General features: G+C 38.2%; 1 protein-coding gene across 1 annotated transcript in view; it reads right to left on the minus strand.

Moving 5' to 3' along the window:
- The window catches only part of LOC107726123 (phosphatidylinositol 4,5-bisphosphate 3-kinase catalytic subunit beta isoform-like), a 64092-nt gene that overhangs the window by 17410 nt on the left and 26279 nt on the right, over window positions 1-20403 (minus strand). The window contains exons 2-10 of the mRNA XM_016535627.1: window positions 14946-15129; window positions 8444-8672; window positions 7042-7262; window positions 6763-6945; window positions 5502-5669; window positions 4074-4163; window positions 2966-3217; window positions 2617-2713; window positions 2252-2382 (exon numbers count right to left, since the gene is read on the minus strand). Coding sequence (XP_016391113.1) covers window positions 2252-2382; window positions 2617-2713; window positions 2966-3217; window positions 4074-4163; window positions 5502-5669; window positions 6763-6945; window positions 7042-7262; window positions 8444-8672; window positions 14946-15095 — 1521 coding nt within the window. The 5' untranslated portion in view covers window positions 15096-15129. The remainder of the gene's footprint in view (window positions 1-2251; window positions 2383-2616; window positions 2714-2965; window positions 3218-4073; window positions 4164-5501; window positions 5670-6762; window positions 6946-7041; window positions 7263-8443; window positions 8673-14945; window positions 15130-20403) is intronic.

Here is a 20403-nt window from a genome sequence, read left to right on the forward strand (position 1 = left end):
GTAATATTATAATGAGATCCCTTTGCAACGCCACTAGGGGCGTTTTTTCAGACGCTTGAAAAAAAAGGCTTACCAAAACAAAGTTACTGGGTTAATCTTTTTCACCTTTCCTTGTTTGGTAGATGCACTGGGGACCTGATTATAGCACTTACAACCTGGAAAAGTCAGATTTTCATGATATGTCACCTTTAACTCGGCGGTAGATTTACTCTCACGGGACAGTGCACTAATTCGCAATCGCAAAAGTACATTATTTGCATGTGCTTTAAATTCTTGCCGGTTAAACGTTTCAATCACGTGCTGTTCTGACGTGCGCATTTTCTGAGCGCATACACCCGAAGCACGTGCACTTAAAAGCCTGTCAAACAGCGCCCGATTACTGAACTAAGTTATCTTTTGCGCTAATACTGTCAAAAAACACACAAGGTTTACATATAGACTCAGTTGGTTATGTCTAAAATGTCTCAGGGAGGGAGCCTAAAGAGAATATGTCTCGCCCATAGAGAGATAGCAGGCCAGCGTCTCTTCAGCAGGGGGCTTCTTCTCATAACCATTCTCATGCATCCCCTCAATGTTGGCATAACTAGTATACTGGAATCTATGGATGCGAGACGAGAATGGATTCTTCCAAGCCTTCTCGATCTCCACATGAAGATTGGGAAGAAATGGAAGGCTCACCTGAGCTGGAGGGCTATGGCTAGAAAGAAAACGCTCATATAGGTGGCCTCGAGGCGTCACCTTCTTAGCCCGCTTCCATTTTCCTCCATGCTTCAGCAGCGGAGGGTCCTGAACCACGGGGAGCTGATGGCTGTCCTTCTTTCCTCGAAAAGAGAGACAAACGAGAGCGGAGCTTTTTCATAGGAAAACGCTCACAGTGCATGCAAACTGCCCCCTCGAGGACATCACGCGCATGCTCTTTGCCCAAACAAAAGACGCAAAGATTGTGTGTGTCATTATATATATATATATACATACATACACATACATATACACACACACACACCCACACCCATACACACTGTAATTGATAACTGCCAGACAGCTTTTCCGGTCTCTGTGGCCGATTCTTTACCAATATACGCTGCATTATGGACTAGACCATAAGACATTAACTCAAAGGTGCCAGCCCTTTCCTGACTCTGCAAGACAAAGTGCATCTTAAGTCCAAAGCCAATTAGTTTGCAGAAGCCAATTTTCTGATAACTCTACTATTTTCTCCATACAATTCCATTAAACAGTCAGTAAATATAATGTGGCTAGTCTGAGGTCAAGTCAAGTCAAGTTACCTTTATTTATATAGAGCTTTTAACAATACAGATTGTGTCAAAGCAGCTTTACAGTATTAAATAGCAAAATAGTGTGTCATACTACATTCTGAAGGCCTAGATACTAGTCTTTTCTGCGGGCCTATATACTAGTAATATCTAGTAAACTGGTTAGTAGATATCCACACTAACATGTGTACAAGCAGCGGAGGGTCCTGAACCACGGGGAGCTGATGGCTGTCCTTCTTTCCTCGAAAAGAGAGACAAACGAGAGCGGAGCTTTTTCATAGGAAAACGCTCACAGTGCATGCAAACTGCCCCCTCGAGGACATCACGCGCATGCTCTTTGCCCAAACAAAAGACGCAAAGATTGTGTGTGTCATCAGGTGTCAAATAACGAGGACACGGATTCACACACTTCTTAAACACCTTACTAGTGCTTGCCATGGTGAAGAAGAGTAATCGTCCTTACCGGAAATGCACGCTTCAAACAAAACAGTCCTTGAAGACGAAGAAGAGGATGACATGTTCTCTCGGCGCCCTTTTATACTGTGGTCGCGCCGGGTGATGATGTCACAGGCTGTCGCCGGCCAATGTTATTGTTGTGTTTAGATGTATGCTTCGGACACTGGTCACGCTGAAGGCGTTCCCCATAACGACCTCTAGAGGACGCAGTTCGAAAGTTCCCTCGAAAGGGAACTGAACGCCATCATTGACAGATAATATATATTTTTTATTTAATTAACATTTTAACGTGTTATAGAGCTTTTAACAATACAGATTGTGTCAAAGCAGCTTTACAGTATTAAATAGCAAAATAGTGTGTCATACTACATTCTGAAGGCCTAGATACTAGTCTTTTCTGCGGGCCTATATACTAGTAATATCTAGTAAACTGGTTAGTAGATATCCACACTAACATGTGTACATTTGTGAGTGTACGTGTACATTTGTGAGTCATGCTCATATTGTGAGTATATGCATACCTTGTCAAAAGCAGGAAATACAACTGGTTGTGTTGAGTATTCTGGAAAGCTTATATGTAGTTCTGTGGCATTCTCGGTGTATGGATTGGTCTGAATTGTCCCAATAGGGTTCAACATCTCTTCCAGCTCATCTGCAACACACATAAAAAAAATGGCATTTCCTGAGCACACTTCCTTCCTTTACAAGACATCAGTGCACAACCTTGCACAAAATTAAGTATTACTCACAGACGAACTGATAACTCACACAGTCTTTTTCTAACTTCACAGACACACACCCTATGACACAACTGCCCAGCAGTTTACACAACCCTGTAGTCACAATCAAACCCTATTAAGCTGAGAACGTAAGTGTGTGTTCTCACCAGGAAAAGAGGACCAGCAGTGGAGTATAATGTCACCAGTCTTCAGCTGCCCTCTGTAGTCAAACACCATTGTGTTAACCCATGCTATTGGGTAGTGCTAGAGAGAAAATATAACATGCAAAACATATGATTAATGAATGTGTAAGCATCACTGCCTGAATTGGTGAGGGTGGATGGGGGTTGTTAAACCCCCTATTAGAAAGGATAAAAAAAATAAGACTTGGGGGGTATGAGATCCCCAAATATTGTTTTGGTAATCGCCCATAACACATAAGACAGTCAATTTGAGCACTGGTATACAAGAGCTTAAGAATACATGCAATGAAAAAAGTTCATGTGTTGATCTCACCACTTTCCCCGCCTTGCGGATAGTCTGGTATTTGTTCAGGTGTGTGTTCTTGGTTGACCTCTGTTTCTTCACTTTGTCCATAACAGCGTAAATGGCAAAACAGAGGCGGGCCATTCGGGGCAGGTCACAAACAGCGATGTCAAATTCCAACGTTTTGTTCCACACATGCTCAGATCGACTGCTGCTCTCACTGCTGACCGCTGTCTTACACAACAGCTCTGTACCATGAAAGAGCCCTGCTCGAACCTGGATCTACACATATCCAAAAAATTAGCATGACATACAATCCTTTTTGAACTACATTATTCAAAGTTATGTGCAAATGTTTTTTCCTATCCAGGTATAACACAAATAGACGTCTGACTGACATTATTGCTAACATTTTATTTGCTTTGTCTGACTGACAAGATAATTGGATTTGGTGAAAAAAAAAGTTTTTTTTTCAAATAAAAAGTAAGGGTACTGTTAGATTAACATATAAAGTGAAGCCTGTAGCATAATGTGCATAACAGGATGTTACTTTGCTCAAACATGGTGAACAATTCTATCACAATAAGCTAAAATGCATAATGCGTAAAGTGTTAAAGATTGTTATACACTAAAAGTGTAAAAGTTGCTTGGAAATCTTTTTACTATGAACGACACGTTCATACACCAGTTGGCATATACTGTACACAGAACTGAAGGCTACTCTAAAAATACTGTCTGTGGTATTTCCACACATACAAAAGCACATTGAACTTATGCATTATCATTATTATATTTCACTTATTTCATGTCCTCTATAGACTTTTATAAATAGACATTAACAACCCAATCTCAACTATTTTACGAGGTGGTGATTTCATATGATTATTGAGAATGCATGAATGAGATCATACAAATCCATACAAACTAGCCACCAATTTGCCAAATTGTAAAACAGTTACAAATTACCATAAGAGTATGTCTTTATTACTTTCGAATGGAACACAAATGACACGCTGCACCTTTACGTAAATAAATATGTATTCATTTTAATGTAATACTGGTTCTGGGCCACTAGGAGGCAGATAAAGGTTAGTGTAAGGTTAGTGATTATTCTGAATTCAGAGGCGTTGATGTTTACCTTAGCAGTATCTTCAGCGTTCACCTTATTACCTTTCACAAGATTAATTCTAAACAGAGAATGAACCTTCCAAACACACGTATGTAACTGCTGAGGAGAGAGAAAGATAAAAGAAGAGTGTAAATTCTGACAATTTAATTATTACCTTACAAATGCATACTTTCTATTGTCTTTGAAGTGCCATTAATTGCAAATAAAAGATTTTTGGGTCACTTGATAAACGTGAGGACCTGGCATCCTGTAAAATCACACAGACACCTTAAAAAGTCACTGCAAAAATGGATCAGAAAAGTCATTTTTGAACGTTAAAAAATTCTGTGAAAAGGTACAGCACAATTTCGTTGCATATGGATATTTTTGATATATTTTATCTAATGCAATGATATTCAGACATTAAGTGTGGCTTAAGTGTCCAAATCACCAAACAAGTTGATATACCTGAAACTGCAACCTCATACACACTAATTCAAACACATAGACGCTCACATAAATGCACATACTGTACACATCCCCTTAGGGGTTTGGTTTAACACCAGCAGTTTTGCAGAGGTCAGCAATCTGACATCGGCAAAATAACTCACATGATCAGTGCAAAAACACACACTTTGCCTGACTCACTTCCTGGAACACATTTTTGAAACTCATTGGCCCAAAACCGTGTTGTGAGGAAACAAGATCTACTGTGCAATGGATGCTACACATGACCACGACTTACATGATATACACATACTTACAACATAACTCATCTACATGACAGCAAACATCAGCCAAAACGTACCAGCCATTAAACAAGTATTACAAGACTGTAAAAAAGCTGCACAGCAAGAAGAGCCAATTGCCTCTACTTTCTCCTACTCCAGTTTAATGTGCAAAAAGAATTACAAGTATTTTATTTGTAGTTAGACTTACCCCTTACAAAAATTAACCATTATTATTATAAAACTGAAGTAACCAAGTTTTTTTTTTTTGTGTGTGTGTGTATTGATTACTGTTTGTATAAACAGATTTACTATACAAATACCATGGTTAAACTATGGTTAATGTTGCAAACCCATGGTTAATTTGTGGTTACCATGGTTTAACTATAGTATCCATGGTTTTTTGGTTTTATTTGTAGCAAAACCATGGTTAATTTCCGTAAGGGACTAAAGAGTGCAATCACTGTGACCCTATGGCACTTTAAAAACAATGCTCTGTTTATTTGAGCTGTTGAGATGTCAACTTCTGCCTCAACCAATGGCTTGAGTTTGGGGTGGGACTGCCTGTTTATCTGAACAACAGATGACAAGATGCAAGATAAAAGGAGTGTTTGGGAAACCGGTTTAGAAAAATAATTACTTTTGCATTGCTGTTTGGTGCTGCTAGGTGCACAAAACTAAGAACACCTTTGATTAGCTGATGTGCAGGAAACACAGAAAGTGTGCTTACCGTTGGCGGCCTCTTCTTTGGGGGCAGTGGTAGAGGAGGGTTTGAAGTTTTCCGTGCAAGCACTGATCCAATTGTGCTGATTTCCTTCTCAAACATTGCCTTCACAACGTCACAGTGAACCAGTGTCAGATGAGGGCTCTCATTGGCCAACAAACAATCCCTAATGTACTACACACATAAACACACAGAGATATTAATATTAGAGTTCTCAAACAGAAAATAAATCATAAATTTGCCCCTATAAACGGCACCAAAGTACCATGATGGTATCATGCACAAAAAAACACAGTAAAACTGTTATATTTTGGTTTACTTTTAGTAAGTTGTAAAATGCGAATTAATGATTTCTAACATCTGTGTGTGTGTGCGCAACTGTGTATGTTTATGTGTCTGCATAGTCTGAGTTTATATATGTATTTATTTCCTGGAACAACATCGCACTAATGATCCAAACACGCCACAAATGTCCTTAATGAACTGCTGCCGCCGATCACTCACCTGACTGGTTTTAGGCTCATGATGAAACTAAACTATTGTCTACACAACATTTAGTAAAGCACACTCTCTTTTGTTTGATGTCTGAACATGACTTACCAGTTTGACACATTTCACTAGCAATATTATTTTCATTGTTTTTCAAAAAAACAACGCTGGTGTTACTGTATATCTCATTCTCAAGAGGTTTTTGCATGATAACAATGTTGATGAACTACACTAAAGCTGACTGTGGTAATATGATGCATGATGAATATTAAATGTGAACATGCAAAAAGCAATTAAACAACAGATAGACTAATTCAGGCCCAAAAGAAGAACCCAACCGAAGAACTTAAGAAATATTTTAAAAATCATTACATGTAATGTTCAGTTGTCACTTTAAAGGATTTAAAAACTCGACTTTGTGTAAAGGAATGGAGTTCACACAATTTTGGTTACAATATTTTCAGTGATTAAGAAACTATTTCATTCTTTTAATATATAGCTTCACAAACCATATAGACTACTTCTAAAATTACCATGTTACTGGTCTTATAAAAATAGTCATACAAATGTAATGTCATAGAGGTTTGAAATGGCATGGTGATGAGTAAATGATGACAAACTTATTATCTGAATGAAGAAATGCTTTTATAGGTGCAGCTAAGCTTCCCATTGCTCTAAAAACAGTATGCAATGTGCTATATTTTTGCCATATTAACAATAGTGAACCTTGGAAAATATAGTTTGACATTTCAAGGCTATTTCTTGCAACGTATCTTACTTTGCACTGATTAAGAGGGTGATCTTCAAACAGGAACTCAAATCTGCCACTGACACGCAGCACATAATCGCTACGGGTACCAATGTCTTCCTCTGGGCCGTGAGTGGTCTGCCATTTTTTGAGAGCCTGGTCCATTAGTTCAGTTACCGTACAATGCAATGACACTTTCAGGCTGGCTGTGTCCTAAAGAAAGAAAAAGAAATAAGAGGATAAGACTGATAATTAATTTCATTGTAAGGACATCTGCAACATACTACATATCAAAATAACACTACACACCTGTGACTGGTCATAGTGCATGGTAATTTTGATTACACCCTCATGTTTGTCAATCAAATTCTCCAAAGACCCTGTCCCCAGCTGCGTAGAGTAACAGCTCCGAAGCCACTCTCCACACGACATCAGCTGCATGCGCTGCATCTTCTCTTCGCTGACTCGCTTCATTTTGGAGCGAAAGTCTTTTACTTGCTGGTCTTGCAGGGCATCCAACTCATGAAGACCTGTGCCATGTGACAAAGTTCTGTGACTTTACCCTCACAATATCAACATCATCCACTGCTGAGAATGTATCGGTATTTTAAAATTATGTGAACTCAGTGTGAGTGTGAACCACTGTCACAGATAAAATGGTTTTAACACTTATGCATTTGTAATGTTTAATGTAATGGTATTTTCCAAAATCATTATTATTTTTTTATTTTATAAAGGAGGGTTATTAAGGGAAGGGAATAGTTCACAGAATTGCACTGTACTATACTGAAGTGTGTGTGTGTGTGTGTGTGTGAGGAACAAGGAGAAATTCACGCAACCAGTTAGTTGCAGAAATTTAAGTCAACTTAGACTTACATTTCTGCAACAAACTAGTTGCGTGAATTAAGCAATATAGCACGCAAAGTTTGTGGATTAGAAATTTAATGGAAGAAAAAAAGATTTTTCCTTTTGCGTTTCACAGAGAAAAGAAAATACAATGGATCTGCGAAACTAAAAGTGAGTAATGAGCATCTGTTTCTGGTGACTGACATCAGTGTGTTTTGTTTACGAAACGGAGCTCTGGGGAAAGGTTCCAAATGGCTTCCTGATAACACACATGATGACATTTAAAGAGCATTAAAAATTCATTTGATCCTCTCCACTAAGAGAGGCTGCCCATATTATGTGTGTTTGTGTGTGTTTTAATGTCAGCCAGTGGAGTGTGTGAGTGCATTAGCCTTGCGGGCTGAGCCTGACAATTCATCATAGCCCCATGATGATTCATCCTTACATACGAACAAACAATCAGCATCACTCTCAAATTAGCCTCTGCTGAGTAACACACACTTACTGTTATTTGCTGGTACCAAAAGTGTGTCAAAGATTACATAAACAGACACACATTAGAAGGTTCATCATAGATGTGTAAAACACTAAAATAGTCAGAAAAGAAAAGTTAATACTAAGTAATGTCCATTTTAGATATAATATTTCTTGTTGCTTTGTCTACTTTTGCTCTGTAAACTAAGAATGATTCAATGAGATTCTCATAATACACAAAAAGACAGTCACTCATCGTCACCCACTGGGGTAAACAACTTTAACCTGCAGAAAGGGTCACTGAAAAATCCCAGATAGTCTCAGCCAGTCTATTGGATATTAGCTAAAACATAATCACATGTACAATGAGAGCTATGTTCATATGCGTCACCTTTCCCAATGAGCACTCCGATCTTAGAGTCTAGTATGCGCTCTGCACGTCCACAGTTGCGTGTGATCAGTTTGAGGACAGGCAGGAACGGTCGCACATCGCATAGCCGCCTGGTTTCATCCTCCAGCTCTTCGTGCACTGCTGCCTGGTTCACACACTCGAACATGTGACCCTCCATCTCCCCCAGCAATGAGAAGAGAGGGTATGTCTGTGCCTCCTTCCATAACAGCTAGATGAACACAAAAGCAAGATGATGAGAGTGAATAATCCGAAAACTCTCTGAGAGAAAACATGAGTGATGCTTGCCTTTGGAAAACTCCACCAGAATGCTAAAGGTGGTTGTCTGGGCATTGTTTTGTGGTCTAGGGGCTATTTAACTACCATATAAGTTTGAAAACAGTCAGTCCACAGTAAAATGCACACAGCCTGCATAAAGTAGCTGTGATTTTTCACGAACCGTTGTGACTTCCGTAAAGAGTTGACGTCAGAACTACACAGTCACCGCCTTCAGTCCCACCCCGAGCACCGCCCACCGTCCCACTCTCCTTTTGCCAAACCCCCAGACAACAACGCGTCCATACCATTGCTGAGCAACAACAACACTGAAAACATGTCGAAAAGGTTAACTTTAACCACGAAACCAGATCGTCCGACCTGTAACGTTACACTCTCACTCAAAGGATGGACGATCTGACAGGATTGTTACTATGAGGTGGATCACATCTAACGTGTATAGTAAAGACAAACTCACCGTGTCTATCTAGTCATGATGAAGATGTATATACATTTCAATTTCAGCAGGCAACTATTTTTACAGCTACATTATTGTTCCAGCCACAATTAATCACAACAATGTATATACAATTACAAATGATTATATATAAATCGTCAGTTTGTTGTTTTACACACATGCACACAAGACATTATTTCATACACGACATAATCGTGAGATGCAAGAAACATAGACATATGGCAAGAAATATGTACACGCGCCCATAACAACAAAAGACAATACTTTATTGAACCTTTACTGATAAGAAGTGTGCGCTGCAAACACGAGCATTTTTGACGATCGTTTCTGTCCAGTCTGCTCGTTTTATCGCATTTAACCACAGCTGTCGTCGGTTTTTTGTCTGGCAGTGGCAGCAGATATGCGATCAAATTTCTAATTTGAGGCTGTATTACGTCGATTCTGGCACCCAACAGCACAACAAGATGATATTTTAAGCTCCTTATGTAGACGAATCTGCGCTGGTTTGAATGGGCCGCCTCCAGTTTCCCATTTTCCCGGGATTTGTGATATCACAAATATCGACGAATGGGATGAGACCTGGTTGAGCTGCACTAGAGAAGGCAATGAGTGTTATCACTATGTCGGAGACATGCTAGCTTTCCCAAGGCAGACGAACTTAGAGTGGTTACAATCATCCGGGTTTAAATCGCGCTCAAATTGATTTGATATTTACACTGAAGCTCGCAGGTGGCTATGGTAAGGGGCATGACATTTCCCGACCAGGCGCCGAGTGGTGCCAATCACAACACACACTGGCCCAGCTAACCAATTACAGCACATTTCGTATTTCAGAAGGCGGGCCTTCATTTGATACAGGAACTATTCGAGCCGTTCATGCCAGTTATGCCATTATACAAAAATAATGTGTTTTTCGAACAACCTAGTATGAGAGCCTGTTCTAGTACACCCCCAAAACAAAATCAAGACTTTGTAAAAGAGCATAATAGGACCCCTTTAAGCTCCTTTTGTAGACGAATCTGCGCTGGTTTGAATGGGCCGCCTCCAGTTTCCGAAAAATCAAAGTTCACTTCAAAAGGAGAAATTTTATTGAACAGAAATCACTTTTCAAAAACTACAACGAACGACTCGTTTGGACTACAACGCATATTTTCCGGGATTTGTGATAACACAGATATCGACGAATGGCATGAGACCTGGTTGAGCTGCACTAGAGAAGGCAACGAGTGTTATCACCAGTGTTGGGAGTAACGCATTACAAAAGTAATAATATTACAGTAGTATATTACTTTTTGCTGTAACGCAGTAATATAACGCATTACTAATCAAATTTGGGTAATATTATTACTCGTTACAATCTCAGTAACGCAAGTTACAACAACATATTTTAACTCAAAATTAAGTGGTGAATTTACCAACACCGCAAAACAGCACCAGAGAAAAAAATCCCGCGGGTAAAATAGTTTGTCTATTTCCTGTTGCTGGAATTAGATGGTTGAGATGACTGCGGAGACGGATTCTACATTTGTGAGATGGACACACTCCTGTTATTTTCAGTTCATCGGAGAAAAGGATAAGAATGCATGGTGCAATATGTGCGAAACCAAACTCCCAACATGGAGAAATAGCACGAGTAAAACCTGGAAACACCTAGACTGGTGCCACTAACACTAAGCTATCGGAGAGAGAGCTGCGGGGTCGGAGAAGAGAAAAAGACGGCGGACGAGCAACAAAAATTAAGTTTAACTAAAAATAAAATCTGTTTTTATTAAATCATAGTGTATATATAAAATGAATGAATATGCGAAATATTTGACTTAAATAGCCTAATTAACAGATTAACAAAACGAAAGGAAAAGACTGAGAGATAGGCTATGTTGCTGAGTTTGGTTCATATGCTATTTGTGTGGCGCGGCGCTCTACGAAAGTCCAGGGAAAGGAAACCGAGATGACAGAAATAAAGTAAACACACTGCAGTTTCAAATGATCTGTATGACCAAAAATAACAGAGTATTTTTTTGTTGTTTGTTTCCGCTGTTCGATCGCGCCGGCGCCTCACGCACACACATACAGCATTGCAAACGTTGCAGCCTGTTCATTATCAGAATAAAATACAGTCAACCAAACATAGATACACTGGTTAATTTAAATAGTGCGTAGCCTACTGCGTAGTACAATCCGTGTCGATCAGCCTGAGCTCGGGCCAAACACACATTTGCTCATGTGACGAGGATGTTTTTTAAGTGCGTTAAGTAAGCTTGGATTACATAAAGCATTCAAATACATCGCAAATATGGACACATTTAATGGATTAATGCCGAATGAGAGAGGTAGGCTGCGCGAGAACGCCGTTTGCTTTCAGTTTCGCATTGAATTAGCCTAATTCATTTTGGCTTGTTTAGCAACTTATATTTTTCATTCTTGTTTTCTTCTGAAACCGTTCAAAATAGCCTATAGGCTAGGTATTGTGTTTATTGTTTGTACATGATAATATTTCGCTTTATTTACCAGTGTTATTTATGAATGTAATAATGCGATTTGTGCTTACTATATTTTTTTTAACTAAACTACAACGTAACATTAATGTAGACCTACATACCGGTATCTAAATATGATTTCATATTTTATGCTATATAGACCTACCACATTACACTCCACTGAATGTAGTATGAACAGCAATAAACTACATTTTGGCATTTTACAATACTTATGTGGATATTTTGGATGAAAGTAACTCAAAAGTAACTCAAAAGTAGTGTAACGCATTACAATTCAGAGACAGTAATATTGTAATGTAACTAATTACTTTCAAAAGACAGTAACTAGTAATATATAATGTATTACATTTTGGAAGTAACTTGCCCAACACTGATTATAATAGACTGAATCATGCCGTTAAAGAACGCACTCTAAATGCGCGCGCGCGCGCATAGATGTTATAAATGAAGATTTCTCTGCTAAACAAAATAGTACGGATATAAAAGATAAAATGAATGTGGAATGTCTATGGGTTTAGTGAAGCATGTGGTTTATTAAAATCTGTTTTAAAGGAAAGTGTGCTGGAAAAAGATGACACAATGATTTGTAGTTTTCCGATTTTCAGGGCTCTAAAGGTTTTCGGGACCGTACATGAATATTTTGTTCTACTGTATTCCATTTGGACTGGGTTGAATCTATTTTATTTCAATCCAGCGTAGGAGATAAAATAGTGTAGTTTGAGACATTTTGGAGGGTTTTTAATCTGTCAGTGCATGTTCTGTCTTCAGCTTGTCGAATTATCCAGGTACAAAAATAACAGCTTTAAAATGCATACCATGAAAACAGCACTTTAAGATTAAAGCGTATCTTTCCTCTCATCCAAATCAAGGTGATAGATGTGTCATGTTTTGACACTCAAGATATAAATGGGCAGTTATAGAAAATAATATTTTATAAGGGCTCTCTTATTGCCTGCCCCTTACTAAAACTTGTTGTCAGGCAATTTCAGTCCACAGAGAGGTCTTTCATGTCATTTGTTTGATGTAACGTTTAGGAGGGTGAAAGGTATGTTAATGTGACAGCTGTGTGTGTGTGTGTGTGTGAGAGAAAGACAGCACAAGAGAGAAAACCTCATTAGAGCTGTCCACAGCCGTTTGAAAGAGATGGAATGAAATTCATACGGAAATTTCAATATTTTTAATCCTCAAGTAGCAGAGGTGGTCTTTAAGCTGTAACTCACATGAAGAAAAAAACCCTTCACAGTGCAGGACATCACAGAAAGATGCTCACCTCCTTTCTGTCAGATACATTCACAGTCTTACGCACTGCACTTCTGGTTTACTCGTTATGAACTTGCTCGCTGGGTGGCTGGATAATTACTGTGAAAATATATAGGTGATGTGTGCATTTTTTAGTATAGAGACTTTGAGCCTGTTTTAACTAGTCTTGGCTTCAGACGCTTAACTTTGGCATATAGGCCTTATATAGACCCTATATCCTGTTCAAAAGTTTGGGGTTATAAGATGCTCAACAAGTCTGCATTTATTTAAAGGTCCTATATTGTCAAAACTGAAATTTCCTGTCTTTTTTCACGATAACTGAGGTCTAGGGTCTATTTAACTACCATATACTGTAAGTTTCAAAACAGTCAGTCCACAGTAAAATTCGCACAGCCTGCTTAAAGTTCTAGCTATTTTTCACGAACCGTTGTGACTTCCGTAAAAAGTTGACGTCAGAACTACACAGTCACCGCCTTCAGTCACCACCCCGAGCACCGCCCACCGTCCCACTCTCCTTTTGCCAAACCCCCAGACAACATCGCGTCCATGCCATTGCTGAGCAACAACAACACGGAAACATGTGAAAAGGTTAACTTTAACCACGAAACTAGATCGGCCGACCTGTAACGTTACACTCTCACTCAAAGGATGGACGATCTGACAGGATTGTTACTATGAGGTGGATCACATCTAACGTGTTTAGTAAAGACAAACTCACCGTGTCTATCTAGTCATGATGAAGATGTATATACATTTCAATTTCAGCAGGCAACTATTTTTACAGCTACATTATTGTTCCAGCCACAATTAATCACAACAATGTATATACAATTACAAATGATTATATATAAATTGTCAGTTTGTTGTTTTATACACATGCACACAGACATTATTTCATACACGACATAGTCGTGAGATGCAAGAAATAGACATATGGCAAGGAATCTGTAGACGCGCCCATAACAACAAAATACAATATTTTTATTGAACCTTTTCTGATAAGAAGTGTGCGCTGCAAACGTGAGCATTTTTGACTATCGTTTCTGTCCAGTCTGCTCGTTTTATCGCGTTTAACCACAGCTGTCGTCGTTTTTTTTTTGTCTGGCAGTGGCAGCAGATATGCGATCAAATTTCTAATTTGAGGCTGTATTACGTCGATTCTGGCACCCAACATCACAACAAGATGATATTTTAAGCTCCTTATGCAGCCGAATCTGCGCTGGTTTGAATGGGCCACCTCCAGTTTCCTCTTTGTTTTGCTGCCTCCAGCTAGCGCTGTGACGTCGGCTGATCCTAGTTACCTGTGGTTGGCCTGGCCGTGCGTCACTCAGAAAACAACTGGCCAATCAGAAGAGAGGCTCATGAATATTAATTAGACCGGCCAAAATCGACCTGTTCTCAGCAGAGCTCCTGAGAGAGGAGCTGTAAAAATATATTGAGATGGTTTTTGGTACTTATACCGCAAATATATATTCTTAAGGACATCAAAACCTAAAATAAAACTCCAGAAAAGTGTACAATATGTGACCTTTAAAGTCCATGTTTCTATTTCATCATCCATTGTGTGAAAATCTTATATCTAATTGCTTACAAAAAAAGCACACTTCTCATCAACATGCCACAAGATTTCATTTATGTTTACAGCACATACACTGCAGGAATTTACACTGAATATTCCAATGTAAACAGGCTTTACTTCACACTGCAAGTTCTCTAGAGCAAAAAAATAAAAAATAAAACTACAAACAAACATTTAGGAAATACTTTATTTTGATAGACATTCTGGTTGCTATAAGTAATGCAGCAACTACCTGTCAACTACCAGTCATTAGATTAATACACTAAACAGAGTTAGTCAACATGTAGTTGCAAAGTTATAGTCAACTGAATGTGTAAAGGGGGACCATCAAAATAAAGTGTAACCAGCATTTATTTTATTTGAAGCACAAATTAACAGACAGCAGAGAATCTGCTTGCACACAAACACACGTACCAGTTTGATGTGTTGGATGGTGCTCTCTCGAGGAACCTCCATCTGGATGTATATTCCTGTGGGCAACAGGAAGTCGACCATCACCTGGTCGTCTCCATCCAGCCCTGACTCCGCCCACAAGTCCAGCTGATCTGTCTTGGCGGGAGGCATGGCAGACAGCACGCTGGAGCCAAACCATGGGAACCTAAACGCAAATATATATTTAATATGTATACATATATATGTTAAATATGCATACAGCTCAAAAAAGTTAAGGGGACACTTAATTATCACAGCAAGTCAATTAAACTTCAGGGAAATCAATCTGTCCTGTTAGGAATCATAAGTGATTTGTTACAGTGATTTGCTTTGGTACAAATGATAGTGACAACAGGTGCACTAGAGAAGCAACAGAAAGACAACCAACAAAAAAAGAAATGGATTTGCAGGTGGTTTTGCAGTTCTCATCAAGCACACGTGTTTGAGCTTCCATATTTGATGTGTTCTGTGTATGTGCATTGGTCAATGTTCATATGTGAATAAAAGCCTAAATTAATTCTGTTAATCATATAAAGCAACTTTGTCCTTTTGGAAGAAAAAGAAAAATGCTTAAATCATAAGGATTACCTTTAATGAGAGATGAGAATAAATAAATCCTCATTTATGTTCCGAAGATGAACGTAATTCTTATGGGTTATAACAGCATAAGGGTGAATACATGTCAGAATTTTCTTTTGCACGAGCTACACCTTTAAAAAAAAAAAAAATAATAAAAACAGAAAAACACTACACTATGCTATAGCTTCAATTCAAAAGTATCTCTTTTTGTGTTTCCATTAGGTCGTGCACACATCCCTTTTCTAAACCACTTGGGCTTAACTTGCTATTTTCAGAGTCAGTATTTTCCCTGAAGTGTGCATCAATGAGTCATTGAAACACATGATGCTTATTATCTCTCTGCTCTCACCTTACCAACAAACTCAATACATCATAAGTATGACATCATCAAACAGAGACCAGACATGTGCAGAGACTCGCTGTCACACAATGTCAATCTTTGAGAACAGAGGTGGGGGATGTGGTTTGACAGCACACTTCCACACACAGGTGAGAAATGACAAGTTAGACAAAGACATACCCACATTAGGGGACAGAGGATGTGGTTTTTGATTTTGTGAACACAGATTATCACACACAAGCAAACTATTGTTTATTTAGATATACACAAACAGGAAAGAGTTAATTGCTGTGCCAATGCAGCTGTAAGTGCACTTTGTCTGCTTTTAGATAGGCCACAGTGCACCACATCCATTATAGCTCATATCAAGAGGTTCAAATAACTATGCCGTGAAGTGCTTCAGGAAGCCCAACCTCCAAGTCCACCACAGCTCAAAAGCACTGACGTTCTCAGACCTCTGACCTCTCCCTGCTAACGGCACCATCTGTTAAGAGCTACTGTGTGCTGAGGTTTTACCCTCTATGTTGGTCCTTAAGAGAGCACTTTGTGAACTAGTGCTCTGATCGACTGTGATCAAGTTATCAAAAAAAGCTTTCCACCGTTCTTAAAAAGACAGTGATCAATCAGGAGAATGTCAACTACAGAAGGACTAAACATTTCATGTGTTTTGCAGCTTTGTGTGAAAATGCCTTTTTCTAGAGTGTGTTTTTGATGCAGTCATTGCGTGACAAGGAGTATAGTATGTGTGTAGATTTCAATTTCTGTACAGTCTAATCTCGAATTGTCATACCATTCGAATTTCATACCAAGAAATTATTTTAACCCAAAAAGCAAACTATGCTCCCTTCGAACTGGTTGTCTTTAAAATACAAATCTTGTGTAATCCCAGGCTATCTGTAATCAGAAGCACATTTAAAACTGGAATATAATTTAATTTCACTCACATGTGTTTCATATAATCCTTTCTGGATTACAATCCGCCATCAAAATGATTTTTTGACATTTAATTATTCTAGCTGCTGTGAGAAAAGTTATGTACTTGCTCAAATATTGATTTTGGATTATTTTTAACCAAAAGAAAGTTACAGACTGCAGCTTTAAATTGTTGGTGGGAAGATGCCCTACAATATAAAGACCTTAAATCATCACAACTCAACTGAATCCACAGAAATATCCTCTCTGTAGTACCACAGCCCACAAACAACACTCCCAATATTAATGCATCACAACAGTCTATTAGATTAAAGGAAATTATGAATTTACAGAGAGATATTTATTCTACTGCACATAGAACACTGTAGAAAACAAATGAAACCCCAAAGGCAAATTAAATCTGGATCTAAACAATAAGCACAGCCTATATATCTCTTCTCTGCCAAAGACAGAACATTGAGAGGGCACAAAGTTCAGAATCAGTGACCACCAACTGGCTACAGGAAGACATAAAAAAAGACATGACTACTGAAAAGTGGATTTGCAATCACTGCACACCAGGGCAGGTCCAGACAGAGGTGCACTTCCTCCTTCACTGCTAAAAATACTCCTTTTTAAGAGACTCAACTCTATAGAAGAATATAACTATTTATTTCGGAGTTCCTTTCATTGAATGAAAAAGAGAAATGTAAAATTTTAAGGGGCCACTTCCTCGTTAGTGTCACTGCATTTACACAGCTGCCACAATCTAAGATACACTGAATGAACACATCAAGTATAAACCTCCCAAGCATAAGATGATACGGTACTTCTATGCATATGTACAGAACATATGAGCTCTTATTCTTTTTGGTTATTTGTTTATTAATCATTTTTGTTTATACATGTTTATAAACATTTTTTTATTTATTTACCGCTTAGGCAATAACGTTGACAATAACGTATATCTTCAACATACGTTGTCTATGACCAAAAATGTAAGAAGATGTTTTCAGTGGACTTTTAAAATTTGCTTTGCTTGAGAAAACAAAAATATACAGTTACAGTGTTTTTTTCTTTTGATTTAGTCGAGTTGGTTTTGCATCAAACACAATGCGATTTTCGGCAGTCGAGATCTGACAGCAGCAGCACATTTTTCCGCTTGGGCGAGCGCTTCGCTGACAGCTTACCTCGCGCATTAAATCAGCCGCAGACCAGCAAATCACTGAGAACGCGCTACAATCCTGACGAGTCATAGCAATAGAGCGGAGGCGAGAAAGCTGCGGAGAATCCTCTCGCCCGGAAGCAATCGCAACTGGTAGATTTTAAGAAAATTACTGCCGTTTGGCAAATTAATAATTTTACGTACTTATTCCTAACTCTTTAAGCTTTAAGTTACATTTCAAATGACAAGGGATCAACTTATTAACAAGGGAATATGAATTATCCTGTGAACTTATTCTCTCAAATGGCCTGGGTATGCGGAGCATTCGCAGCTTATATGGACGGAACGCCACTGCTGTAATCCTTATATACTAATAAAGAAATCGGAATTTAAGAGAAAAGAGTGGCATTAAACAGTAAATAGAAAGGACCATAAGGTTTTGCCACTGATTAATCTTTTGATACAAACAAGACAGGAAGTTCTCTCCCTATTATACTCAGACACACCAGTATGCTTGTGCCCTCTCTCTTTTTCTCTCAAAAGTACCATGACTAATGGAAGACCTTATGACCCAGCCACACGCAAATGCTAAAAAAATACGGCAGCAGTGACTGAGTTAACCCTCCACCCCCAGTCCCCACACATATTCAAACAGCCCACAAATCTTAAAAACACTGATGAATGTGCACATAAAGCAGATTAAAGCTACAGTAAAATCAGAAACAAGTGCAGCACTAAATCCATGCAGTTTCCGGAGAGTGATGCCATAACTATGGTCACTGTTCCACTGATTAAACTTATTTGGATGGAATGAAAAGCCCATAATTCTGTATCCTCTGATTCTTTACTAAAGAAATGTCAAATTAATTGTTTATTTGTAGAGTCAACATTTGTAGATGTGAAGTAATTTTGGGAAAACTTGGTGAGTGGCTTTTATGAATCTTTTTTTTTTTTTTTTAATGATCCTATCTGTTCTAATCAAGCAACATGAAAAACAAACATAAAATTTTATTATAATACTTTTTAATCTTGAAAGTATTTTTCCAAGACTTGTAGTCTTCTTATTTAAAAGTAGACGTAGATACATTGTTTTATCATTTAAAATTCCTGCTTTTTGTTAAATGTTTTGTTTAATAAATGTAGTGACATTTTGTCCTATCCAGCCCTCAACAATACAGGTATGCTACAAACTGCAGAGATAACGGTCACTGTATCAATTGATTTAATACCACTTTGTAACTTTTGTGTTCATTGTGATGCTCATTGTGTTCAGCATACACAATGCTGCAATCTTGTGTCAGATACAATAAGGTAGAAAGGGATAGTTAAAGTGGGAGAAAGTCTGAAAAAGAAAGACAGAGGTGGATGGGGGTGGGGAGGTCATTAAACTGTAAAAGTTCTCAGCAAGAGATTGGATTTAGAGCCCCCCACCCTGGCACTAATCTGATAGTTGTTTGACTCCCATTATGGCATCAGTTCAACAAATTGTGATGTCATTTAGTGTTCTTTATTATTATCCGAATCAAGTACACCAGGCAGCAATTTTAAAAAAGTAGGCTAAACATGTATTTAGATCATAATTTAAATAAATTTGCAAGTTTATAAACCAATTAATACTGTACACCTTTTTACCAGTATATTTGGTTCTTCTCATGCACATTAAGCAAGTAAATTCAGTGCAGTCACGAGCAGCATTCAAATCAATAATGTCTAAAATAATGTAGGGTTAAATATCTTTAAACCTAGGATTAGTTCACAATTTTGTTTGTTTGTTTTAATGATATGCTGGGGGAAAACAAGGGAATGTTGAATATCTAGGGCATGATCCAAGGAAATCAGGGTATATAAAAATATGATACCAAATACCAACATTCTGTGCTTTGGCCACTAATAAAAGGGGGGGGGGGAATCTCACATAAAACAAAACATTTTCCAGCACTCTGTGCATGAATCCATTATTATCCTGAGAAAAATAGGGTTTTCAGCCTGTCTAAAACACATGCTTTCAGACACCACCACCAAGCCATTAATGAATTAGTGAAATTGTGAGTTTAGTGATTAATGAAACACAATTCAGCTAGAACTTTCACATAAGTTTCACTCTAGTAAATGACTGTTATTTCACCATGTCAAGAGAAGGAAATCATGCAAAAATATCAGTTATGTGACACTTCCTCCATTTCAGACACAGTGTGATGGTAAAGCAATATAAAACCTCCCCATGTTGTCATGTTGTGAAAATTAATGGTTTCTTTGAGAAAGAGAATACACTTGTATTAGTTTCTTTACCAGAGAGGAACAATCCATTTCAGGATGGTAAAGCAATATAAAACCTCCCCATGTTGTCATGTTGTGAAAATTAATGGTTTCTTTGGTTTCTTTGATACACTTGTATTAGTTTCTTTACCAGAGAGGAACAAAAGACCTCTGTCCTAAAAAGCTTG

The sequence above is a fragment of the Sinocyclocheilus rhinocerous genome, unplaced genomic scaffold (assembly GCF_001515625.1).
Source record: "Sinocyclocheilus rhinocerous isolate Xijiao unplaced genomic scaffold, SAMN03320098_v1.1 scaffold1899, whole genome shotgun sequence".
Taxonomy (NCBI): domain Eukaryota; kingdom Metazoa; phylum Chordata; class Actinopteri; order Cypriniformes; family Cyprinidae; genus Sinocyclocheilus; species Sinocyclocheilus rhinocerous.